Source organism: Macaca nemestrina, chromosome 14 (genome assembly GCF_043159975.1).
Source record: "Macaca nemestrina isolate mMacNem1 chromosome 14, mMacNem.hap1, whole genome shotgun sequence".
NCBI classification, from domain to species: domain Eukaryota; kingdom Metazoa; phylum Chordata; class Mammalia; order Primates; family Cercopithecidae; genus Macaca; species Macaca nemestrina.
The window spans coordinates 64312354-64338419 of record NC_092138.1 but is presented as its reverse complement, the minus strand read 5'-3'; the positions used below and the strand labels follow the sequence as shown (position 1 = coordinate 64338419).

At 49.2% G+C, this 26066-nt stretch overlaps 2 protein-coding genes and 1 long non-coding RNA gene across 14 annotated transcripts; 2 read left to right on the top strand and 1 right to left on the bottom strand.

The window, feature by feature from the left end:
- Positions 1-2631: 2631 nt before the first annotated feature.
- LOC139358159 (uncharacterized) lies at positions 2632-9396 on the bottom strand. Its single transcript, XR_011612695.1, has 3 exons — positions 9259-9396; positions 6937-7019; positions 2632-2769 (listed from the first exon to the last, which is right to left on the bottom strand). It is a non-coding gene; the product is annotated as an uncharacterized lncRNA (long non-coding RNA).
- LOC105485712 (FA complementation group G) lies at positions 2680-8450 on the top strand. Of its 11 annotated transcripts, none has more exons than XR_011612694.1 (15): positions 2680-2811; positions 3011-3101; positions 3320-3397; positions 3554-3685; positions 3944-4146; positions 4885-5020; positions 5181-5311; positions 5412-5558; positions 5699-5850; positions 6251-6317; positions 6562-6851; positions 6991-7037; positions 7232-7387; positions 7827-7915; positions 8073-8450. XR_011612694.1 is itself a non-coding variant. In XM_071077961.1 (15 exons), the coding sequence occupies exons 1-15, from the start codon at positions 2728-2730 to the stop codon at positions 8179-8181; spliced, it is 1929 nt and encodes a 642-aa protein (XP_070934062.1). In that variant the 5' UTR covers positions 2680-2727; the 3' UTR covers positions 8182-8450. The 11 variants fall into 11 exon arrangements, 8 of the variants coding, with proteins under 8 accessions (XP_070934062.1, XP_070934061.1, XP_070934060.1 ...); XR_011612693.1 differs by having other exon boundaries at positions 7827-7918; XR_011612692.1 differs by having other exon boundaries at positions 7795-7984; positions 8073-8161.
- Positions 9397-9506: 110 nt separating the features above from the next.
- Positions 9507-25552, top strand: VC (valosin containing protein). 2 transcript variants are annotated; one of them, XM_071077956.1, is made up of 17 exons: positions 9507-9935; positions 13926-14037; positions 14235-14407; positions 15467-15609; positions 16873-17003; positions 17962-18093; positions 19136-19238; positions 19837-19970; positions 20049-20184; positions 20497-20609; positions 21332-21496; positions 21588-21710; positions 21986-22198; positions 22701-23009; positions 23283-23438; positions 24583-24737; positions 24893-25552. In XM_071077956.1, the coding sequence occupies exons 1-17, from the start codon at positions 9919-9921 to the stop codon at positions 24996-24998; spliced, it is 2421 nt and encodes an 806-aa protein (XP_070934057.1). In that variant the 5' UTR covers positions 9507-9918; the 3' UTR covers positions 24999-25552. The 2 variants fall into 2 exon arrangements, with proteins under 2 accessions (XP_070934057.1, XP_070934059.1); XM_071077958.1 differs by lacking the exon at positions 9507-9935 and adding an exon at positions 10359-10514.
- The last annotated feature ends 514 nt before the right edge of the window (positions 25553-26066 follow it).

The window sequence follows — 26066 nt, the reverse complement described above, 5'->3', positions numbered from 1 at the left end:
TTTATGTGTTTCTTAGCCATTAGTGTATCTTTTTTGGTAAAATGTCTGGGTTTTTTTTTTGGTCCATCTTAAAATTGTTTTTAGTTTTGTTTTGAGAGAGGTTCTCACTTTGTTGCCCAGGCTAGAGTGCAGTAGCACAATCATGGCTCACTGCAGCTTCGACCTCCCTGGGCTCAGGTGATCCTCCCACCTCAGTGTCCTGAGTAGATGGGACTATAGGCATGTGTCACCATGCCCAGCTAATTTTTGTATTTTTTTGTAGAGGTGGGGTTTTGCTATGTTGCCCAGGCTGGTCTTGAACTTCTGAGGCTCAAATGATCCACGTCAGCCTCCCAAAGTGCTGGGATAACAGGCGTGAACCACCACACCCAGCTAAAATTGTTTTAAAAATCTTTTTCTTGAGTTTTGAGAGTTTTTATGTGTTAGGGATACCAGTCCCTTATGAGGTATATAATTAGCAAGTAGTTTCTCCCAGTCTGTGACTGTGACCTTTCTTTTTTTGAGGCAGGGTCTCACTCTGTTACTTAGGCTGGAGTGCAGTGGTGTGATCATGGTTCACTGCAACCTGGAACTCCTAGGCTCAAGGGCTTCTCCCACCTCAGCCTCCCAAGTAGCTGGGTCTACAGGTGTGTTATTGTGCCAGGGTTAATGTTTTGCATTTTTTGTAGAGATAATGTCTCTACAAAAGACACCATCTTTGTTGCTGAATTCCTGGCTTCAAGGAATCCTCCAGCCTCAGCCTCCCAAAGTGCTGAGATTACAGCATGAGCCACATCCAGCCTATGACTTTTCTTTTCTTTTCTTTTTTTTTTTTTTTTTTGAGACGGAGTCTCACTCTGTCGCCCAGGCTGGAGTGCAGTGGCGCGATCTCCACTCACTGCAAGCTCTGCCTCCCAGGTTCACGCCATTCTCCTGCCTCAGCCTCCCGAGTAGCCAGGACTACAGGCGCCCGCCACCGCATCTGGCTAATTTTTGTATTTTTAGTAGAGACGGGGTTTCACCGTGTTAGCCAGGATGGTCTTGATCTCCTGACCTCGTGATCCGCCCGTCTCGGCCTCCCAAAGTGCTGGGATTACAGGCGTGAGCCACCGCGCCCCGCCAACTTTTCTTTTTTTTTTTTTTTTTTTTTTTTTGAGACGGAGTCTCGCTGTGTCTCCCAGGCTGGAGTGCAGTGGCCTGATCTCGGCTCACTGCAAGCTCCGCCTCCCGGGTTCACGCCATTCTCCCGCCTCAGCCTCCCAAGTAGCTGAGACTACAGGCGCCCGCCACCACGCCCGGCTAGTTTTTTGTATTTTTAGTAGAGACGGGGTTTCACCATGTTAGCCAGGATAGTCTCGATCTCCTGACCTCGTGATCCACCCGCCTCGGCCTCCCAAAGTGCTGGGATTACAGGCTTGAGCCACCGCGCCCGGCCCCGCCAACTTTTCTTAATGATACCTTTGTAGTAAAAGAGTTTTTAATTTTAATAAAGTTAACTTTTTTGTTTTATTGTTCAAGCTTCTAGTGCTGTGTCTTAAGAACTCGTTGCCATAAAGCTGTTCTCTTATCTTTTTTTTTTTTTTTTTTTTGAGATGGAGTCTCACTGTGTCACCCATGTTGGAGTGCAATGGCACGATCTCGGCTGACTGCAACCTCTACCACCTTGGTTCAAACGATTCTTCCGCCTCAGCTTCCTAGGTAGCTGGGATTACAGGCGCACGAACCACGCCCGGCTAATTTTTGTATTTTTGTGAAGACGGTTTCACCATGTTGGCTTGGCTGGTTTACGTTTTCTTTTAGAAGTTTTATATTTTTGGCTCTTATATTTAGTTTGTGATCCATTGAGTTGATGTTATGTATGTATGTATGGTAGCGTTCTTTCCTGTCTTTTTTCTTTCTTTTTGCATATGAATATTCAATTCTAGCTCCATTTAATTTGAAAGGATTGGGCAGGTACCTTTGAGCAGTGCAAGTACAGAGCGGCACTTCCAGCAGTCAGACTACACGCGGTAGAGAGCCGACCGTGGTGAGCATGTTGGTGCTCGACAGTGAGCAGAGAAACGATGGACGATTACGGAGCGCGCTCGTCTCCAGTCACCGTTTTCTGGAAACACCGTCCGCCAGGGCTGGGCTGTTCCACGCTAGGGGCGGCGGTGGGGGGGTTGTTCCACGCCGGGGCGGGGCTCTTCCACGCCGGGGCGGTACTACGACTCCCAGCATGCACCTCGCGGCCGGCCCTCAGTGGAAGCGGGAACCCAGGCGGACCTGGGAGTGTGGCAGCGAGGAAGGGGCAAGCCACGGACTGTGGAGCCGAGACTCGCTCCCGCCACCCTTTCTCGAGGCTGTGGCCTCCGCGAGGGCCGAGCGGGCCGCACCGCCGGCCGTGCGACTGCCCCAGACACGGCCCCCGCTTCTAGCCAGCCTAAGCCTACCTGTCGGGGGTTGCTGACTCGTTTCCTCCCCGAGTTTCCCGCGGGAACTAACGCTTGAAGAGGACCAACCGCAGCCCAGAGCTTCGCAGACCCTGCCAACCACAGGCGAGGTTGAGAGCCGGGCGGGCCGCGCTGAGAGAGCGTCCCATCTGTCCTGGAAAGCCTGGGCGGGTGAATTGGGACCCCGAGGGAAGCAGAGGAGTTCGGCGGGGTGCGGAAGTGCCCAGGCCCCTCCCCGCTGGGGTTGAGAGCTTGGGCGTGCCAGCTTCACCCTTCCCAAGTTCGCTTCAGGTGTCTGGGCCCAGCCTCGGCCACCATGTCCCGCCAGACCACCTCTGTGGGCTCCAGCTGCCTGGACCTGTGGAGGGAAAAGAATGACCGGCTCGTTCGACAGGCCAAGGTAACACGGTTGGTGGCACCCTCGGTTTGCAGCCCCAAGATCCCTGAAAGCGGGTTTGCAGTGGATTTACCCCAACCGATGGGGAGGGGCTGAGCTTGACCAAAGAGCCAGAAATGACTGGAGAATGCATCCCTTGCCACTGCTGCAAGGGGAGAAAAAAGGATTGATCCTCAATGACAACCCCTCCCTCATGTGGCAGGTGGCTCAGAACTCCGGTCTGACTCTGAGGCGACAGCAGTTGGCTCAGGATGCACTGGAAGGGCTCAGAGGGCTCCTCCATAGTCTGCAAGGTAAGCAGGTCCTCCCCTTACCTGCTTACCTTGCAGACTATGGAGGTCAGGTAAGCAGGTAAGGGGAGTTCCCCTCCTCCATAGCCAGAGACTCATCTGCTCCTGCATTTCTGGCATCGACAAAATTACTTAGGGGGCAGGGAGTCCTGTTTAAGGCACAGAGGGGGCTGGAGTGAATCATCTTTGTACAGGCAAATCCCTCTCTTCCTTACGCACAGAGTGGCATTTGAAAAATGATTTCCAGGATGGTCTGATCTGGATAACTTTTTTGCATTTTCCAGACTCTCTGTCCAAAGGTTGGGTTCTTTTTTTTAATCCTTAGCTAATCGGCTGGAGGGTGGGTTCTTTATTTTGGCCATTTTTGGTTGGAGGGGGGTGATCTCTGGGTTGGTATCTTATTTGGAGGATCTTCCATGGGGGAGCAGTCTGTACGACCAACTTTGTTGCTCCAGGGCTCCCTGCCGCAGTTCCTGTTCTTCCCTTGGAGCTGACTGTCATCTGCAACTTCATTATCCTGAGGGCAAGCTTGGCCCAGGGTTTCACAGAGGATCAGGCCCAGGATATCCAGCGGGGCCTAGAGAGAGGTGAGGGCCAGAGATTGTTCCCAATTCCCCTGCCAGCTTCAGTCTGGGTTTAAGTTATTGCAGGGGGATGGGAGGATCAACAACATCTGTCACCTCCATGGAGAGAGGTGCCCTTCTCTGTGCTCCTCAGACCAGGTTGAGGTATTATTGTGACCTTTGGGGTCCTGCAGGAGAGGAAAGCCAGAGTGTGTGGGGAGACGGAGGATGAGGTCCTACCTTAGCTGTGTGTGTGTCTGTGTGTGTGTGTATACTCTACAGTGCTGGAGACACAGGAGCAGCGGGGGCCCAGGTTGGAACAGGGGCTCAGGGAGCTGTGGGACTCTGCCCTTCGTGCTTCCTGCCTTCTGCCAGAGCTGCTGTCTGCCCTGCACCGCCTGGCTGGCCTGCAGGCTGCCCTCTGGTTGAGCGCTGACCGTCTTGGGGACTTGGCCTTGTTGCTAGAGACCCTGAATGACAGCCAGGTAATAGGGAAAGTGACCTGAAGCTGAGGGTCTCCTCCTTCCTTCCTCCTCCTTTCTCTCCAGCTGCAGTAGCATCATCATGTACCGGACAGGCGGCTGGGTTGGTGGTCAGAAAATCTGGATTCTCTCTGGGACTCTTGGGTGACCTTGCCCTGGTTGGTCTCTCATTGTGGGGATTCTCTTAGGAGTGTTTTTTAAAAATGGGTCAAGCATGGTGGCTCATACCTGTAATCTCAACACTTCAGGAGGCTGAGGTAGGAGGATCACTTGAACCCAAGAGGTGGAGGCAACAGTGAACTGTGAGCTATGATCACGCCACGGCACTCCAGCCCTCTAGCCTGGGTGACAGAGGGAGACCCTGTCTCAAAAAAAATAAAATTTTTTTGGGGGGGATAGGGATAGGGCTCTAGTGATCTTGCTGAAGTCACCTCTCAGCCTTAGTCTCCTTACTGGTAACTCAAATATGGTCCTTGCCCTGAGTGAGGAGCCATGCTAGAACAGATCATCACTGCCCCAGGTTTTTCTTTCTTTTTTAAATCCTTGCCTCATAGCTGTCTATCTCTTAGAATTGGGGGAAACCACAGGCATTATGCATAGCTTCTTGCTTTGTAAGGGGAGCTGAGGCCTGTGTCCTCAAGGATCAAGAGGACCCTTGAGCTCAAGGTCTAGCCATGATGGGGATAGGAGAAGACAGGGAGGTTGTAGGCTTGGAACTTCTGGTTGTCCTTCTTTCCCCAGAGTGGAGCCTCTGAGGATCTGCTGTTACTTCTGAAAACTTGGAGTCCTCCAGCTGAGGAATTAGATGCTCCGTTGACCCTGCAGGATGCCCAGGGATTGAAGGATGTCCTCCTGACAGCATTTGCCTACCGCCGAGGTCAGCTAGCAACCTGACTCATCTCTTCCTCTCTTAAGTGGTCCTCCAGACTCATGCCTTCTCTCATATCATTCAGTTCCATGGGCTTCTTAGACCCTTGTCCCCCATCATGACCCCTGCTCTATAGGCCTCTCCAAGCTCACACCCTGATTGTCCTCAGGTCTCCAGGAGTTGATCACAGGGAACCCAGAGAAGGCACTAAGCAGCCTTCATGAAGTGGCCTCAGGCCTGTGTCCACGGCCTGTGTTGGTCCAGGTGTACACAGCACTGGGGTCCTGTCACCGTAAGATGGTAAAGACAGTCCTAGGGTGGATTGGGGAAACCACAAGCATTATATATAGCTTTTTGCTTTGTAAGGGTAGCTGAGGCCCGTGTCCTCCTATCCCTCTAGGGAAATCCACAGAGAGCACTGTTGTACTTGGTTGCAGCCCTGAAAGAGGGATCAGCCTGGGGTCCTCCGCTTCTGGAGGCCTCTAGACTCTATCAGCAACTGGGGGACACAACAGCAGAGCTGGAAAGTCTGGAGCTGCTAGTTGAGGTAGGGAATTGCCAGATGAAGATATAGGGTGGAGAATTCCTGAGGTGCTTGTGTTGGGGTAACTTGATTAGTCAAGATCCAAGTATAAGGAAGTATGGTTCCCAAAGATTATAGATACAATTTTTTTCTTTCTCTTTTAGGCCTTAAATGTCCCTTACAGTTCCAAAGCCCCACCGTTTCTCATTGAGGTAGAATTACTACTGCCACCACCTGACCTAGCCTCACCCCTTCATTGTGGCACTCAGAGCCAGGCCAAGCACGTACTAGCAAGCAGGTGCCTACAGACGGGGAGGTGAGGTTCCCCTTGCTCACCTGAGCTTCTCTTCCCACTTCTGATGCCTCCCCTGGGGTGTGACTCTGCTTTTGTTCTTGTGACTTGGGGGATGAATGAGGCAGTGGGAGGACATAGGTCACCACTACTCAGCCTCCTACCTTGCTTCTAGACCTGAACGGAGGACTCTTCACTAAGACATTAACCCCCACTATCTTTGACACTCTGAAGTCTCTTCCCCAGTCAATTCTGTAACAGGTAGATCTATACTGAGCCAGAATTGGAGCCCTAAGACCTTCCCTTCCCCTCTCCTCCTCAGGGCCCATGAGCATCCCTCTGTTAGCTAAGAGAGAACATTCTCAGGACCCTTGCAGGGCCCTGCTAGGGCCTAGGATGAGGCTTATGGGCTCTTACTCCTTAGGGCAGAAGACGCTGCAGAGCATTACTTGGACCTGCTGGCCCTGTTGCTGGATAGCTCGGAGCCAAGGGTGAGTGTGTCTTCAAGCTTCTCTGCAGTGGGGTAGAAGGGTTGGTGTCCCCTTTGGAATAGAGGGGGATTTTGTTTTCCCCCCCTTTTTTTTTTTTTTTTTTTTTTTGCAATTTTTTGTTTTTCCCTCTTTTCTGTCTGTCCAGTCTGGGGGCCCAGGACTCTGCATAGTACCAGAGCCTGGTGAAGAGGTTGGGGATGGTGGCTTATGCCTTTGAAGACACTGCCTCTTCTTCCCACTCCAGTTCTCCCCGCCCCCCTCCCCTCCAGGGCCCTGTATGCCTGAGGTGTTTTTGGAAGCAGCGGTAGCACTGATCCAGGCAGGCAGAGCCCAAGATGCCTTGACTCTATGTGAGGAGTTGCTCAGCCGCACATCGTCTCTGCTACCCAAGATGTCCCGGCTGTGGGAAAATGCCAGAAAAGGAACCAAGGAACTGCCATACTGCCCACTCTGGGTCTCTGCCACCCACCTGCTTCAGGGCCAGGCCTGGGTACAACTGGGTGCCCAAAAAGTGGCAATTAGTGAATTTAGCAGGTGAGCCCGGGGTCCTAGAAGGGATGTGGAGGGATGATTTTCTGATTGGGACCTGAGTTGGTGAGCTCCATGTTCACCTACTCACCCTAGAGTTTCTGAAATTGATTCCTCTTCACCCCTGTTCCGTGTCCTACTTCAGGTGTCTTGAGCTGCTCTTCCGGACCACACCTGAGGAAAAAGAACAAGGTGATCTAGACTTTCAGTTTTCCTCTTACCTCCTGGAAGTGGTAGTGGTGGAAGTGGGTTCGCTTTAAGGTGTCCCAGCCCACCAGGAGACTTAAGAGAAAGGGACTGTGGACACAAGAAGAAATAGAGGAGGATTTAGGGTTTTGGTGACTGAGGCTGGGAAGACACTTCTTGATTTTGGGAGTGGTCCCCAGGGGCAGCTTCCAACGGTGAGCAGGGATGTAAGTCAGATGTGGCACTGCAGCAGCTTCGGGCAGCCGCCCTAATTAGTCGTGGACTGGAATGGGTAGCCAGCGGCCAGGATACCAAAGCCTTACAGGACTTCCTCCTCGGTGTGCAGATGTGCCCAGGTACGTATACTTGCATGACATCAGCTATGCGTAGATGTGCAAGGACAGAGAAGCCCATGGGAAATACTTGGGCATAAGTGTACGAGTGATGTTCTCAGACAGGAGGGGTGATTTGATATATCCAGGTGTTCAAACATACACTGTATATGCAGGGCTCCCAAGAGTTCCCTGGTTTCCCCAATATCCTCAGACACAAAGACCATGACTCTGCTGGGGTGGGTTGCACAGAAGTAGGGGGCAGATGATGGACACTGGGATGGGAATGGTTGTGAATGATCTGCCCCTGCTTCTATATGTGAGTGTAGGCAAGATACTTCCTCTCTCTAGGCCTCAGTTTCCCTTTTTATAAAACAATGCCTAAGATTATGTTAAGTTCTAAGATTCTGTACTCTGGGCTGGGGCTACAGGTAATCGAGACACTTACTTTCACCTGCTTCAGACTCTGAAGAGGCTAGATCGGAGGGATGAGGCCACTGCACTCTGGTGGAGGCTGGAGGCCCAAACTAAGGGGCCACAGGAAGATGCTACGTGGTGAGGCTCAGGCCTGCTGGCTTGGGGCTGAGGGGCAGTTGGTGTCCTAGAGTCCTTGGACCTATTGTGGGTGGTGAACACTGAAAGAGGGGGCATGACTGCCCAGCTTTCTGCCAATGTTTCACCCTTAGGCATCATCCTTCTTGCTCTCCAGGTCTCTCCCCCTGTACCTAGAAAGCTATTTGAGCTGGATCCGCCCCTCTGATCGTGATGCCTTCCTTGAAGAGTTTCGGACATCTCTGCCAAAGTCTTGTGACCTGTAGCTGCCACGTTTCCAAGAGCTTGAGCTGGGGCCCCATTGGGCTGTCTCTCTGTGGGGAGGGCTTTCTGCTTCACCATCGTTAGGAATGTGACCATTCCTATATAATTCCTGGACTGGTGAGGTTGGTGGTAGGCCTGTGAAATTTGCCCTAATTACTACCATTCTGGTTTTGGAGGAAACAATCTCTGCCACCACCAAGTCATTGGCTTCACTCGAGGCACCTTTCTTCCTGTTTCCCCTTTTCTTTTGTCGAGTAAAATTTCATATTTATCTCTTGTCTGCCTACTACATATACTTGGGTGGGAAGGCTCATGACCGTCTAGGTCAGTGCTAGTTGTCTATGATGCCCTTTCCTGACATCGTCTACCTTACAAACTTGAAGCCTGGGTATGAGGAAAGGGCTACAATAATCCTTACTTAGGAGGCAGTGGCTTTAGTCCTTCACATTGCCTAAATGCAGAGCCCCAAAGTCCAGGACAGTGACAATGAGTTGGGTCTGAAGGGTGGTCTAGATAGGCTTCTCAGTACAAGAGCAGGTAGCTGATAGTTAGAGACAGGCAGATTTCTCTCAGAGTGACTCTCATTCCCTTCCTAATTCCAAATTCTAGAAATTGGACTCATCTCAGTCAAATGTGTCTCTGTGGCTAGAAGGTGAAAGGTGAATTGAGTTGGCATACCACCAACAGCTGCCTGTTGACTGCAAACAGGGACCCCTGTTATTTGGGGCTTAAGGATTTTCAAGTCCCAACATACGCAGTTTTCTTGCTAATTTGGGTTCTACTGAATTGGCTGTGTGTTCTGTGGTTGTCCTTTGACTTCTCTGGATTTGAGTGCCTTATTATAATGTATTAACATTAACGACGGGAGGAAGAAAGGCACAAGCGCTGAGAAACTGCAAAGGTATGGGATTGGGGTTACCAGAGGGTGCAATGACAATGGGGTAGGAGTGGGGTGCTAGTCAGAAAGTTCAGAGTAGGGGTGGTTGGAGGCAGCGTTGGAAAGGAGCAAGAAGGGTCAGGGTGGTGATGGCATCTTAGAGGATCCCCAGGTTTTGGGAAAAGATGGATGTATAGGTTACCACAACTGGACTAGACTAATACAAGGGTTCAGTCTATTGTGCCACGTTCTTCTAGGAGGATAAACTCCGGAGCCAATGAACTGGAGCCAAGTGGGAGAGTCCGCCTCTAAGGGATTAAAGGGTCTCCTTTCACAAGTCGATCTCGCCCTATTCCTTCCGTTGATTGGCTGAGAATTCCAATCCGTCGAGGAAGCGTAGCGTTGCAGCCAATTGACGTGGCGTTACTAGGCGTGTCGCATCACTGAGGCGGGAGCCAGGCCGCAAGCGAATTTCCTGATTGGTTGCGGTCTGCGGGTTGCTGGGGAGAGGCACGGAGAGGCGGGCGAGAGTCCGCAGGGCAGACGCTGATTGGCTGAGGTGGGAGCAGCTTCCCTTCCGATGATTCGGCTCTTCTCGGCTCAGTCTCAGCGAAGCGTCTGCGGCCGTCGTTTGAGTCGTCGCTGCCGGTGCCACTGCCACCTCGCGGATCAGGAGCCAGCGTTGTTCGCCTGACGCCTCGCTGCCGGTGGGAGGAAGCGAGAGGGAAGCCGCTTGCGGGTTTGTCGCCGCTGCTTGCCCACCGCCTGGGAGAGCCGAGCCCCGGCCCAGTCGGTCGCTTGCCACCGCTCGTAGCCGTTACCCGCGGGCCGCCACAGCCGCCGGCCGGGAGAGGCGCGCGCCATGGCTTCTGGAGCCGAGTGAGTGTGCGCGCGCCGTCCGCTTGCTGCGGCGGCGCGCGCCGGGACCCGCGGCGCTGGGTAGGCCCGGCGGGGCCTGGCCGTGGGCGCGTCAGAGAGGTGGAGACCAGGAAAGAGGGAAGGGGAACTAGGGAGCGAGTGAGGGGCCGTGGACCCGGCAGGCCCGGCTGGGCCAGCTGCGCACCCGCGCGCCCCCTAGGCGGGGCTTGCGCTGGGCCCGGGTCGGAGCCTGGGGCCGGATCGTGCTGTGTCATGCAGGCCCCGGCCCGCCCGATTGGCTCCCTTGGAATGGCCGTCCGGGCCTGACGAGGTCTTCCGGCCCACACCGCCGGCGCGGAACCCCGGGGCCTTGGGGCGCCAGTCTGCCGTCCGGCCTACCACCCGCCGAAGGCCTTTGGTCCCTGGAGAGAGCAGGCCCCACGAGCCCGAGGCCCCAACCGGGCCCGGTGGGCGTGGACTTTGCGCCATGTGAAGGCCTCAGGAGCCCTGCCACCGAGGCAGAGGCCGGGGTCGGGGAAGGCCGGGCGAGCTCAGGGAAGCTCACAGCCGCCTTTTTGGAGCCGGGTCGGCCGGTACAAGGTGGGCATCCTCTGTGTGTGATCTGAGTAGTGAGGGACTGTTAGGGAGAGGGCGAGCCCTACCTTTCGCTTCTGGTGTTCTTACTTTAGGCCTGTTGTTCATATTAGAATGTTTGAGCTAGTTTTCCTTAATGTTATGATTCGTGGGTGGGGAGAAAAGAATTTTTCTTTAACGTTTTAGGTTCTTGGTAAAGTTGGAATCTCAGTTCGTGTTTTGTGCGCCTTTCCATATTTCCAGCTTTCGTGGTGTGCAGTTTAGAGTTGCACTAACTTCTCAAAAACAAACGTGCGCGCACCGCTTTACCCAGGTAGCTGTATTGAGAAATTATCCGGGCTATGGGGCTTTCTGACACCACTTCCATCTTTCAAGAAAGCGTCAGATAAAACTTGGCTACCTACCTCAGCCCATTCAATTTAGAATAGAGCTTTTAGAGGCTGAAAAAAACAAAACAAAACAGCCAGCCCAAGGAAACTCTTCTGTGCAAATTACCTTCCTTCCTTGAAGAGAGTAGTTTTTTGAGGTGTGTTCCTTTTTCTCAAGTTTCTGAATTGGGATAAAGTATTACTCAGTTGCTTATTTAAAAGGGTCCCTTACTCTGAAAGTGTTCTTTTGGTTTATATGCAGTCAGCCTTTTATTTTCAAAAGTAAAAATCTAAAATTTTTGGAACCTGGAATCATCAGCTGTTTCTAACTTCTTGGTCACCTTGATGACTCTTAGCTGAACCCCCTCCAAGTCCCTTGGAGTCCCCTGTGCAGTTCTGGAAAGGGATTGACTCATACAGAAGACAGTGGAGAATGGCCCCAAAGAGTGTCCAGAACTGCTGTTGGCCCATGGTCAGGCTGAATTCACTCTTTTAGAGATTAACACCTCTGATCTCACTAGATAGATGGGGAATTAGAGGCTTTACCTTAAGAAAAGGGCATACCACTCATCTCCAGAGCCAGAGTCCTGGCTATCGCCATCCTACCGGGATGGTAGGCAGAATGGAGGTTTTCCTAGGATGCAGCTTTGAGATTAAAATACAAACTGTTGGCTGGTCACAGTATCTCAGGCCTGTAATCCCAGCATTTTGGGAGGCCGAGGCAGGCAGATCACCTGAGGTCGGGAGTTCAAGACCAGCCCGGGCAACAAGGAGAAACCCCATCTCTATTAAAATGCAAAAATTAGCCAGGCGTGGTGGTGGCGCACACCTGTAGTCCCAGCCACTCTGGAGGCTGAGGCAGGAGAATCACTCGAACCCAGGGAGGCAGAGGTTACAGTGAGGGAGATCGCACCACTGCACTCCAGCCTGGGCAACAGGGAGACTCCGTTTCAAAAAATAAAAAACTATGACGACTAGAGGCATCTGGCATTTTATTTTTCTCCAGTCCCAGTTCTATAAGTCAAGCAAGAAGATGGCAACCCCTGAAAGAGTATTTTGATGGGACAGGAGTGGGAGAGCTCATGGGTTTACATTGCTCTCAGCTGTCGCATTGAGCATGCTTGGCCTCCAGTGTGTTGATAAGCATTGGGAAAGTCTGCCTACTCAGCAGCATCGTGCCTAGAGTGGCACACTTTTGGAATGGGGGAAGCAAATTTGAGCAGAGGAAACTGTCATTAGAAACTGTCATTAGAAACTAGTTTAGAGGCAGTGGTTAAAAATGCAGCCTATGTGTGAGGGTTAGCAGAAGGCCTACCATTTTGTTCGATGAATGGGGTTTGTTTTTCTCTTGGGTGTATCAGGACCCAGAGATGTAAGAACCCCACAGCTTCCTAGCTGAGCACAGTGTCTTTTCTCTGTCTTTTGGAAATTGTGAGGATATTTCCAATGGGAATACTATTTTGTGTTGTTTTGTTGACTGCAGTATCCCCAGCCCTTAGAACAATGCCTGGCACATAATTGACACTCATGAATTTGTTGAATGAAGAAATTCCTTTTAAAAATTTATTTTCTTTGGCTTCCTTCATTGTCTAGCCTTCCTACTTTGGTTAATGCTTATGTTTTCCTGAGCCTTACTAACAGGAGGCAGCTCTTAAAAAAGAGAGAGAGAGTGCTGGATACGGTGGCTCATGCCTGTAGTCCCAGCACTTTGGGAGGCCGAGGTGGGCAGATCACCTGAGGTCAGGAGTTCGAGACCAGCCTGACCAACATGGTGAGACCCCATCTCTAGTAAAAATGCAGAATTAGCTGGGCGTGGTGGCGCATGCCTGTAATCCCAGCTACTGGGAAGGCTGAGGCGGGAGAATCACTTGAACCTGGGAGGCGGAGCAGAGGTTGCAGTTAGCTGAGATCCCTTCATTGCATTCCAGCCTGTACAACAAGAGCGAAACTCCATCTCAAGAAAAAAAAAAAAAAGAGAGAGAGAGAGAACTTGAGTCTACTAAGTGACAGCTGGAGATGGGCTAGGTAATAAGTTGGTGTCACTGTCTGGTGAATGACCCTGTCTTGTAGGAAATAACAAACTGAGTATAGACCCAGTCAACTTTGATTTGGATGAGAGGGATTTGTATTTGCACAGTGTTTCAGCATTTCTTGGTTTTGGTTTTTTGAGCCAACTTTATGGAATTGTGTGCTTTTGCAGAAATTACTGTGAAGTTCCTTTTGACCTTGAGCCTCTTTCTGGCAGTTTCATGTCTGTTAGTGTTGTTTCCAAATATGATGGAAACCATATGATGATTTTTATGCTTGGCATTCCTTTGGTACTATGGAATGCCCTGGCATCAGTAGGTTTAGCCTATAAGGAGGGTAGCGCCAATAATTCTGCTTCATTGTCCCCAGGCTTGCTTGGTAGGACTTGAGAGCTCCCTGAGCCTCAAGGGAAATTGTCTGGCTTACTTCATTCCCTGGAAAGTTAGCTTATGCTTTATACTGTTAATCATGGTGACTGTTATTACCATGTGCCAGCTATTATGTTAAGCATTTTACATTCATTATCTCCCTTAAGACAATAAGCCTCTGAGGTAAGTATTATAGTCTCTCTCTTATAGAGGAAGACATCAAAGTTCAGAGGTTAGGTAACTTGCCCAAGATCACAGTTAAGTAGTGGCAGAATTGGAATTCAGACCCAATGGGTCTGACTATTATGGAGTTCCTGCTCTTAACCACTCTTCTATAAGTCTAAGACTATTTTTATTTCTCTAATAACTCTTCAGTCTCCATTTCTATTATGTCTTCTTGGGGCAGGATCACTCACTTGGAGCCTTATAGCTGGGACACTGATGCTCAAAATACCAGGAGCTGCCGGAATGGGTATTGTAATATGTATGCTAGATACTGCTCCTCGTGACCTTGGCTGCCTTTCCTTCATCCGCGCTCTCTGGTCTAGGGACAGCTTCATCTATTCACTGTTTCCTAAGTATGAGTTTTAGAGACTGGTGAGGCCCTTGGGGCAGGAGTATCTACTGGGACTGACTCCATTTCCTGCTTCTAGTTCAAAAGGTGATGACCTATCAACAGCCATTCTCAAACAGAAGAACCGTCCCAATCGGTTAATTGTTGATGAAGCCATCAATGAGGACAACAGTGTGGTGTCCTTGTCCCAGGTAAGCTGGGGCCACAGACCAGTCTTTCCTTACTGCACTTACTTGAGGGATTTGCCCAGGTTTCTTTTCTCATTTTGCAGATATTTCTATTTGCAGACTGCAGATAGAGTGGGGTTTACTGGGAATCCCAATCTCGAGGGCTGTTGCTTACTCCCCTTCTGCCCAGTGACCCAAAGGCCTTAACTTTCTTTCCTCAGCCCAAGATGGATGAATTGCAGTTGTTCCGAGGTGACACAGTGTTGCTGAAAGGAAAGAAGAGACGAGAAGCTGTTTGCATCGTCCTTTCTGATGACACTTGTTCTGATGAGAAGATTCGGATGAATAGAGTTGTTCGGAATAACCTTCGTGTACGCCTAGGGGATGTCATCAGGTGTGTGGGGTTTTTGGCTCCACAGGGATGGGAGGCCAGAGATAGCCTGCATTACAGGCAGTACCCATGTATTACAGGCAGGACCAAGTTCTTGGAACCTGTCGATGCAGGTCATGGGAAGACTTATGCTTCAGGATTGTCTTTAGGTTTTGGTTCTGCCTTCCTGGGACTTCAAAATCCATTTCTGCAGGTCGCTTGAGACAAATTGGCATTCCTGTAACTTTCTTGGTGCCTTTATTTTTTCCTACTAGAAGTGTAATTTATCATACTTATAGCCTAGCTTAGGATACCACTCGAGGGTGTGTATGTATCTGCCAAATAACCTCCTCACTACTCTCACTAGTATGTCCAATTAATGGCTTGCGTTGGGGTTGGAATGAGGTGGGGATATGGACATGGAAGGTGAGCTGCTAGCAGGCCTTTTAAGCCCCTAAGTGAACCCGGGAGAGAGGAATAGTTGGAGCCAGACCCAGGATAGTTCTCAATGTGAGTGATTTTGCTTGTTCTTGCATAATTTTAGGCAAGAGGTTGCCCCATCTTGGAGTCATCTCTAGCCACTCTTACCCAACCAACCATCACCTGGCCAGGATCATCTCAGGCTTTTGATTCTTTTGATGGAGTCTAAGTTTCATGTAGCTTTCTTCTTGGGGGTGCTTAGTCACTTCCTCAAGGTGTTCTGAACACCTGGCTGAGATAATTTTGTTTTTTTCACTTCTGTTTCACTGACCCTGACAGTTGTTAGCTTAAGACCTTCCCTTGTAATATTGGGTCACCAATATTAGCTAGAAGGGGATCATCCTTGGATATCTCACTGAAGACCTTGCATATCTTTGTGGGGTTTCTAAATGTGTGGCTCTTGATTTTGGCTCACTGATTAGAAGTGAGTGGGGCTGTTCCTTTGCCCTCACTTCCACGGTGTTCTCCTTCCTCTCTTCACCTAAAGCCATCCTGCCTTTTCTTTTTCACTTACTATCAGCTATCTGTGCCAGGCCCTTTTGGACACCCAGTGCTTGGGCCCGAAGTGTGGTTGGTAATATGGAGTCTGCTTGTCATCCTCAGCATCCAGCCATGCCCTGATGTGAAGTACGGCAAACGTATCCACGTGCTGCCCATTGATGACACGGTGGAAGGCATTACTGGTAATCTCTTTGAGGTATACCTTAAGCCGTACTTCCTGGAAGCTTATCGACCCATCCGGAAAGGTGAGAGCTAATTCTGAGTTTAAGGATTATTGACTGTAGTTAATAAACCTTGGAACATCTTCGTCTCGTTTTCTTTTTTTTTTTTTTAATCTTTTATGCTTTTCTCCTGTATTTATTTATTTATTTTTTAAGAGATGGGGTCAGCTGGGCACCGTGGCTCATACCTATAACCCCAGTGATTTGGGAGGCTGAGGCGGGTGGATCACTTGAGGCCAGGAGTTCGAGACCAGCCTGGCCAACATGGCAGAACCACATTGTGGGCACCTGTAATCCCAACGACCTGGGGGGCTGAGGCACGAGAATTGCTTGAACCCAAGAGGTGGAGGTTGCAGTGAGCCAAGACCAGGCCACTGTACTCCAGCCTGGGTGACAGAGCAAGACTCTGTCTCAAAAAAAAAAAGAAATGGGGTCTCACTATGATGCCCACGCTGGTCTCAAACTGCTGGGCTCAAGTGACCCACCTGCCATGGCCTCCCAAAGTGCTGGGATTACAGGCATGAGCCGTCATGCCTAGTCTCATTTTCTTTTTTTTTTTTTTGAGACAGAGTCTTACTCTGTCCCCCAGGCTGGAGTGCAGTGGTCCAATCTCAGCTCACTGCAACCTCCTCCTCCTGGGTTCAAGCAGTTCTCCTGCCTCAGCCTCCTGAGTAGCTGGGCTTATAGGCGTCTGCCACCACGCTCGGCTAATTTTTGTATTTTTAGTAGAGATGGGGTGTCACTGTGTTGGTCAGGCTGGTCTTGAACTCGACCTCAGGTGAGCCACCGTGCCTGGCCGCTAGACTCATTTTCATATATTTGTATACACATGCATGCAAACCTTGCACACATATTCATATGTCTTACCCTGCTCCTTTCCTCCATCCTTCCCTGGCTCCCATCTCTCCCCTTCTCTGTTCCGGGAGAGTAAGCTATCTTTATGGATCTCTGAAGGAGAAGGTGGTCCATTTTGGCTGGGTCAGGGTCCAGAGTGCACAGTTCTATCATTGGTGGTTGTAGTGAAAACTTGGGCTACTTACATGGCAGAAGTCAGAACTTGATAGTCTTCTGACATGTCAGGTTTTCTTGACTGACCTCTTGAGCGTCAGAGGGACTCTTCACAGTTTACCTTTCTCCTCTTACCTGCTGCTTATTAAGACAGGTGGAGTTGGGGAGAAATAGGACAATATCTAATGAGTTTGGCATTTTGACCCCAGGGTCTGATGAGTTCTCACTTTGTCTTGTAGTTGACGCCCCTAACTGTGCTTGTACTGCTTGCTCTCCTAGGAGACATTTTTCTTGTCCGTGGTGGGATGCGTGCTGTGGAGTTCAAAGTGGTGGAAACAGATCCTAGCCCTTATTGCATTGTTGCTCCAGACACAGTGATCCACTGCGAAGGGGAGCCTATCAAACGAGAGGTGAGTTTTCTCCCTGATTCCAGTATCCAATTTCATGATTACTCAGTGTGGCATCATGTGGTAACTGTCAAGACTGGGTGCTCGGCCGGCTGTGGTGGCTCACACCTGTAATCCCAGTACTTTGGGAGGCTGAGGTGGGCAGATCACTTGAGGTCAGGTGTTCGAGACCAGCCTGGGCAACATGGTGATACCCCGTCTCTACTAAAAATACAAAAATTAGCCAGGCCTGGTGGTGAACATCTGGAATCCCAGCTACTCGGCAGACTGAGGCAGGAGAATCGGTTGAACCCAGGAGTTGGAGGTTGCAGTGAGCTGAGTTTGTGCCACTTCTCTCCAGCCTGGTTGACAAAAAAAAAAAAAAAAGAGACTGGGTGTTCTTTGGAGAACTAACCATCTTTCAGGGATGAGAAACCTGCCAGCTATTCATTTCTGGGCCTAATTGTTTGTTGGATGTACCTAATGTCAGGAATTTCAAAAACCTAGACTGAATCCAAAATATATAAGTGATTGAAACCATTTTTGAAGTAAAGCTGATGGTGGCTTCAGGCCTCTGCCCATTCCCAGGGTTTCCAGCTTCAGGTTTTAGAGACCCTTTCTCAGTAAGACTACGAGTAATGTGAGAGGCAAGGACTGTGCTGGAAATCTTTGCCTTGGGATTTTTGTGGTGGTTCTTTGAGGCTGGATCCCTTTAGAGGAGAATCTTCTTTTTTAAATTTAATTTAATTTTTAATGAGATGGGATCTTGCTGTATTGCCCAGGAACAACTGGACTCAAGCAGTCCTTCCACCTCTGCCTTCCAAAGTGCTAGGATTACAGATGTGAGCCACCGTGCCGGGTTGATAATCTTATTATACTCATACGCTAGGTTTTTGCATACTAGGTAGTGGAATGATTTAGAGAAACTCAACTTTTGCTGATATAATATTCTTGCCTTCTCCTTTCTCTCTTCCACATTCAGGATGAGGAAGAGTCCTTGAATGAAGTAGGGTATGATGACATTGGTGGCTGCAGGAAGCAGCTAGCTCAGATAAAGGAGATGGTGGAACTGCCCCTGAGACATCCTGCCCTCTTTAAGGCAATTGGTGTGAAGGTGAGCATCCTGGGCTCTGGGATCAAGTCTAAAGTGGTGATTAATATCCAGTGTCTAATCCTGGGACTGTTTTCATACATGGCTTTCATTATTGCCTTGGATTAGAGAGGCAATAATATATCCTTTAGTTTACCTAAGGCTCTAAATTCATTAGAGCTGATGGTCTAGACCAGAGTAGGCTAATTAAATTGTCTGTCGTGTGTATGTGCGCACAAAACACACACACATATATGGGTTTTTTCCCACAACTCTTAGAATATAAAAGCCATTATTGTATCAATGGACCCCGTAAAAACAAATCTCACAATAGTTTGCCAGCCTGTCTAGAGCAGTGTCACCCAATAGAAGTAAGGAAGTTAAGGAAATTTTCAGAGTGTTAAAGGGTTTTGAGTCTAAAACATTTGAGAACTATTGGTCTAGAGTGTAGCTTCCCAATCTTTTCTATATCATGGAACACACTGAAGATGAAGTTACTCATTTTCCTAGTAGGTATCACACAAATTCATCTTCTATGTGGACAGTTTACATGTTCTGCTTGTGGATAGGGCCATAGAAAGGGTAGTGTCAAAGAAGAAAATTGATGATTGTAAGAAACACCATTCCAGTGTGATAAATTCTGGAGGGCGTGGTTATTGGAGTGAGTGATTCTCTGGCAATGAAGAAAATAGACCCTGCTCTCTTAAATGGCTTAGCTAGTCTTTGGCCCTTGGTCTGTCTGAAATCGAGCCCTTTGTGTAATGGCCTCTTGCCTTTGCCTAGTCATGTATCTTCAAATACATTTGGACTAGAGTTTCTCTGCCCTTAGTCTCCTATGCAAGTTACAATCATAAATATTGCCCACTTTCTAGCACTATTTTCCCTGCTAGTAATAGAAATGTTTGTGGCCTAAAGTAAATTGTCTGCTTAGCATTTACTACTGAGGGCTTATTCTTAATATTGTCGGGGTTGAAGCCTGGTTCTCCCCGTCTCTGGAGCCCTAGTTAAGCCATTTTAGGGTTTGGGAGAAGGTGGGAACGTAATCACACTCTGCATTGGTCCACAGCCTCCTAGAGGAATCCTGCTTTACGGACCTCCTGGAACAGGAAAGACCCTGATTGCTCGAGCTGTAGCAAATGAGACTGGAGCCTTTTTCTTCTTGATAAATGGTAAGATACTGTCTGGCTAGACCCAATTTGAACTGGGCTCATGAGCTGGAGCACTCATGGACACATCCTTTTTGCACCCATGCCCTCCTGCACCTTTATAGCATATTTCTTCTGCTTGGGTATGTTACAGACAGATGAGCAATAGAGGGAAGATATTTTACACTGGTGCTCCCTGTCCTGCCCCCGTTGAAAAAGATTGTGGACAGACTGAAGAGCAGGAGCAAGCTAGAACAAGAAATCAAAGGGCGAATGCTTAGTGATTTGAGAGAGTTTGGGGAAAATGAACTTCGATCACTGGCTCTTGGAGAATGCTATTTAGTGGTGTGCCATCTCTCCTGCTCTGGCTAGAGCATTTGTTGTCACATTTATACTTCTAGTTCAACTGTGAGAAGAGTATACTGAGTCCCTGGGCTTCTCTCCAGCCTTGCCTGGTGGCTGTCCTGGGATAATGGCTGGTAGAGGATCTGAGAAGTAGGCATAGGTTACCACCTTCTCACCCAGGACCTGTCTCTGGGCCAAACAAGCAAGATAACTGATTTTTGGGGGCAATTGGGAAAGACTGTCATTTTGTTATTGCCTCCATTTTGTATCCTTTCAGGTCCTGAGATCATGAGCAAATTGGCTGGTGAGTCTGAGAGCAACCTTCGTAAAGCCTTCGAGGAGGCTGAGAAGAATGCTCCTGCCATCATCTTCATTGATGAGCTGGATGCCATCGCTCCCAAAAGAGAGAAAGTAGGAGCTTACCTGAGGGGATAGTGGGGGGTTGAAAGGCCCTGACTTCACTTCTGACCAGACATCCTGTTCTGGCAGACTCATGGTGAGGTGGAGCGGCGCATCGTATCACAGTTGTTGACCCTCATGGATGGCCTAAAGCAGAGAGCACATGTGATTGTCATGGCAGCAACCAACAGACCCAACAGCATTGACCCAGCTCTACGGCGATTTGGTAAGGACTCCAGATACTTTTGACCATGTCCTTGCTTAGGTCCTACCTCTCTCCTTCATCTAAGTCACCTAATCCTCTTGAAGCCCTTCACAGTGATTGGATCTGGGTTTCTTTTTCCTTTATCCTACGTCCTGTCTAGAGTGACCATCCACCCTGGTTTTCCTGAGACTGAAAGGTTTCCCAGGGTTGAGACTTTTTCATTGCTAACATTAGGACAATCCTGTGCTAGCTGAGATGGTTGGTCACCCTAGGCCTGTCTCTTACCTCTGGACTAGAAACGAGCCCTGTCTATGTTCATGCACTGTCCCACAGGTCGCTTTGACAGGGAGGTAGATATTGGAATTCCTGATGCTACGGGACGCTTAGAGATTCTTCAGATCCATACCAAGAACATGAAGCTGGCAGATGATGTGGACCTGGAACAGGTGAAGTGATGATGAGGGCTGACCAGGCGTTACAATATCTCTAGGCAGTTGCTGGGAACTGGCTAGAGACATAAGGTTTTTTTTTTTTTTTTTTTTTTTTCTTCCGAGACGGAGTCTCGCTCTGTCGCCGGGGCTGGAGCGCAGTGGCCGGATCTCAGCTCACTGCAAGCTCCGCCTCCCGGGTTTACGCCATTCTCCTGCCTCAGCCTCCTGTGCAGCTGGGACTACAGGCGCCCGCCACCTCGCCCGGCTAGTTTTTTGTATTTTTTTGGTAGAGACGGGGTTTCACCGTGTTCGCCAGGATGGTCTCGATCTCCTGACCTCGTGATCCGCCCGTCTCGGCCTCCCAAAGTGCTGGGATTACAGGCTTGAGCCACCGCGCCCGGCCGAGACATAAGGTTTTGATGTGAGGAGATGGGTTTTTATTTCGGGACAGGGGAAAGGAGGTAATCTGAGATTAAATCCAGGAAATTGGAGTTGGCATTTTTCTCACTTGACGCTGCATTTAGAGTAAATCAGAATTGTTGGAGCAGCTTTATTTCTAGGTCCCGAGTCCAGGATTAAGTACTTAAAACCCAGCCCATAAAGGTATTGCTAGTATATGTATTCAAGGAAATTAGAGGACGCAGGGATAGCAGTCAGGGGAAGCATTCTATTATCTCTGAGCCTCCTGCGGCAGCTGGGTCTTTGAGGCAGCACAGTAAATAGATCTTTCTCTGCAGGTAGCCAATGAGACTCACGGGCATGTGGGTGCTGACTTAGCAGCCCTGTGCTCAGAGGCTGCTCTGCAAGCCATCCGCAAGAAGATGGATCTCATTGACCTAGAGGATGAGACCATTGATGCCGAGGTCATGAACTCTTTAGCAGTTACTATGGATGACTTCCGGGTAAGGACCACACCCCTGCCTCAGGTACACACATATGTGCTTTGACCCCTCCCCTGGTAAGTCTCATCCCCAGTTTTCCCTCCTTTTCTAGTGGGCCTTGAGCCAGAGTAACCCATCAGCACTGCGGGAAACCGTGGTAGAGGTGCCACAGGTAACCTGGGAAGACATCGGGGGCCTAGAGGATGTCAAACGTGAGCTTCAGGAGCTGGTCCAGGTAGGGTAACTTGGTCCAGGGTGAGTCACTGCCTCAATACATTGTAATTGACCTTGGTGATCTTAGGGTGTCAACACGTTTGCTGCAAGAGATGTGAGAGCACGACTTAGGAACCTATTTTTCTTAGATTTGAGGCACTAAGGAGTCTGCTTCTAGAGAACCTGGATCTGATACCATTGGGTACACCATGAAGTAATGGAGGGCATGCTTCTGTTTAGTTAGGTTTCTTTCACAAGGTGGAGGTAACCTTGAACCCTCTTTCCTTTTCCTCCTAGTATCCTGTGGAACACCCAGACAAATTCCTGAAGTTTGGCATGACACCCTCCAAGGGAGTTCTGTTCTATGGACCTCCTGGCTGTGGGAAAACTTTGTTGGCCAAAGCCATTGCTAATGAATGCCAGGCCAACTTCATCTCCATCAAAGGTCCTGAGCTGCTCACCATGTGGTTTGGGGAGTCTGAGGCCAATGTCAGAGAAATCTTTGACAAGGTGAGCTACAATAGGCTGAGCTATCTATTGATTTGCCTTGGGACAAGGAATAGAGGCTGTTTTTCTTTAAGACGGTTGAAACATTCTTATTACTGGCTGCTCAACTGGACAGCAAGTCACTTGATTTTCTGAGGTGTGAGAGAGCTGTTTTTTTTTTTTTTTTTTTTTTTTTTCTTAAATTGAGACAGGGTCTGGCTCTGTTGCCCAGGCTGGAGGGCAGTGGTACAGTCATAGTTCACAGTAACCTTGAAACCTGGGCTTAAGCCATTCTACTGCAGACTCCTGAGTAGCTGGGACTACAGGCATGCGTCACCACATCTGGCTAATTTTTTATTTTTTGTAGAGATGAAGTCTCAGTATGTTGCCCATGCTGGTTTTGGATTTCTGGCCTCAAGTGATCCTCCCACCTTGGCCTTCCAAAGTGCTGGGAATACAGGTGTGAGCCACCACGTTTGGCCGAGAGATCTAGTTTTGTTAATGCTTGAATCCATTCCTCCTACAGGCCCGCCAAGCTGCTCCATGTGTGCTATTCTTTGATGAGCTGGATTCAATTGCCAAGGCTCGTGGAGGTAACATTGGAGATGGTGGTGGGGCTGCTGACCGAGTCATCAACCAGATCCTGACAGAAATGGATGGCATGTCTACAAAAAAAAATGTGTTCATCATTGGCGCTACCAACCGGCCTGACATCATTGATCCTGCCATCCTCAGACCTGGCCGTCTCGATCAGCTCATCTACATCCCACTTCCTGATGAAAAGTCACGTGTTGCCATCCTCAAGGCTAACCTGCGCAAGTCCCCAGTTGCCAAGGCAGGTGCAGGATCATGGGCTGTGGGAGACTTGTATGAGTGCTCAGTCTGGTATAGAGTGCTCTTTGGGTTCTGGACAAGATTGCTTTGGGGTTAGGGTTGGTCTAAAGGGAAGGTAGAATTTTTGAGGGTATTAAGATAATCCAGAATCAGGAATAAAATGGGGTGGCCAAAGAAGGGGCAAACTAGTTGGGAGTGCTTGGATGGCCCAAAGATCTGTGTATCTCAAGAGAGAAGAGGCTAAATGCTAAGGTAGCTCTGCTGCTTCTTTTAGGATGTGGACTTGGAGTTCCTGGCTAAAATGACTAATGGCTTCTCTGGAGCTGACCTTACAGAGATTTGCCAGCGTGCTTGCAAGCTGGCCATCCGTGAATCCATCGAAAGTGAGATTAGGCGAGAACGAGAGAGGCAGACAAACCCATCAGCCATGGTGAGTCTGTATCCTTTCCCCAGATGTGCCAGTCATGGGGAGCCAGGCAGCAGCCACCACCATGCCCTAGAGTTGAGAGTAGAAGTTGTTGAAAAGATCATCTGAGAAGAATGTTAATAGGGCATCAAAGATAAAGAATACTGAGGTGAATCCATTCAATTTGGAATAAGGCCGAGAAGAGATGGGCAGGCTCCATTCTCAGTCTAAACCAAGCTCCATGAGGGAAATCAAAGTATGAGAGTGCACCAAACAGCGCAAGGTTTTTGTTCTTGTTTTTGTTTTTTTTGAGACGAAGTCTTGCTCTGTTGCCCAGACCGAAGTGCAGTGGCGCGATCTCGGCTCACTGCAACCTCCACCTCCCAGGTGCAAGCCATTCTCCTGCCTCAGCCTCCCGAGTAGCTGGGACTACAGGTGCATGCCACCACGCCCGGCTAGTTTTTTGTATTTTTTTTTAGTAGAGACGGGGTTTCACTGTGTTAGCCAGGTTGGTCTCGATCTTCTGACCTTGTGATCCGCCCGCCTTGGGCTTTCAAAGTGCTGGGATTACAGGCGTGAGCTGCAGAGCAAGGTTTTGAACTGAGATGAGACCCATATACCTGTCCCTGATGGTTGGGGAAGGGATGGGGTCCACAGTCCTCCCAAAATGAAAAGACAAATTCATGTGTGTGTAAGCTCCATAAAGGTAGGATCTCTGTCATCTCACTTGTTTTCCACTATGTCCTGTGTTACCCTTAATTAATTCATTAAGTTCCAAACATGGGACTTAATGAATGAGCAAATAAATGGCTTTCTTTCTGTTTTGAAGGGTCTGTGACCTTCTCTCTCCCATAAAAGCTTAAAACTACTTATGAACTAATCCTAGGAAGCAGTCTCATAAGTCACAGCAATTGGCCTCTCAATGGAAGAGATAGGTTTTGAGCTGGGCTGTGAAGAGAGTATAATTTGAATAAAGGGAATAAGCAGCCCAAATAATGTGCTCTAGTAGTAGGATTGCAATCATTGGGAAACCCTGGGTATATTTAAGAGTATATATGTCACTGAAAGTGAGACCACTGGGTAGGATGTAATCCAAATGTGGTAAACACTGAAAACTATTGGCGTTTTAAAGTATTAAGCCCTAGTGATCTGTGTTTACCAACTATAGGAGGTAGAAGAGGATGATCCAGTGCCTGAGATCCGTCGAGATCACTTTGAAGAAGCCATGCGCTTTGCGCGCCGTTCTGTCAGTGACAATGACATTCGGAAGTACGAGATGTTCGCCCAGACCCTTCAGCAGAGTCGGGGCTTTGGCAGCTTCAGGTAACTTGGTTGGGAGCCTTAGACAGTGCTTAAGTTACTTTGGGGACCTACACCAAAAAGGGAATGGGAGTCCTAAGGAAGCTAGAGGGGTAGTTGTGGAAATCTTACACAGGCTCTGTCCTAACCGTCTTTTTTGGCTTTGCTCTCGTACACAGATTCCCTTCAGGGAACCAGGGTGGAGCTGGCCCCAGTCAGGGCAGTGGAGGCGGCACAGGTGGCAGTGTATACACAGAAGACAATGACGATGACCTGTATGGCTAAGTGGTGGTGGCCAGCATGCAGTGAGCTGGCCTGCCCGGACCTTGTTCCCTGGGGGTGGGGGCGCTTGCCCAGGAGAGGGACCAGGGGTGCGCCCACAGCCTGCTCCATTCTTCAGTCTGAACAGTTCAGCTACAGTCTGACTCTGGACAGGGGGTTTCTGTTGCAAAAATACAAAACAAAAGCGAAAAAATAAAAGCGATTTTCATTTGGTAGGTGGAGAGTGAATTACCAACAGGGAATTGGGCCTTGGGCCTATGCCATTTCTGTTGTAGTTTGGGGCAGTGCAGGGGACCTGTGTGGGGTGTGAACCAAGGCACTACTGCCACCTGCCACAGTAAAGCATCTGCACTTGACTCAATGCTGCCCGAGCCCTCCCTTCCCCCTATCCAACCTGGGTAGGTGGGTAGGGGCCACAGTTGCTGGGTGTTTATATAGAGAGTAGGTTGATTTATTTTACATGCTTTTGAGTTAATGTTGGAAAACTAATCACAAGCAGTTTCTAAACCAAAAAATGACATGTTGTAAAAGGACAATAAACGTTGGGTCAAAATGGAGCCTGAGTCCTGGGCCCTGTGCCTGCTTCTTTTCCTGGGAAGAGCTTTGGGCTACCCACCACTCCCAAGGCATTCTTCCAAATGTGAAATCCTGGAAGTAAGATTGCACCTTCTTCCTTTCCTGATCAACATCAGTATGATGTCTCCTGTTGCCTCACCCTGTGTGTGCAGTATCACTGGATAGGACTGGTGGAAAGGGAGCAGCCTGACAGAGCTCCAAATGTGGAGAATATGGCATCCCTCCACCTATATTTGATGTGAACGGTAAGGCTAGGCCTGCAGAATCCCTTATCCTGACCAAAGACTGTGTTTAGGAGCCATTTGAAAATCATAGGGTTGCAAAAAAATACAATCTTATTTGCAGGTGGATATTCTCTATACTCCCTTTTAATGCATCTAAAAATCCCAAACATCCCCTGGTTGGTGATCACTTAGCGTTGTGCCCACCTTTATTTTATGTACTTTGTTTGATTTAAAAAAAAAAAAAAAAAAAAAAGCTTTTTGTTAATATAAG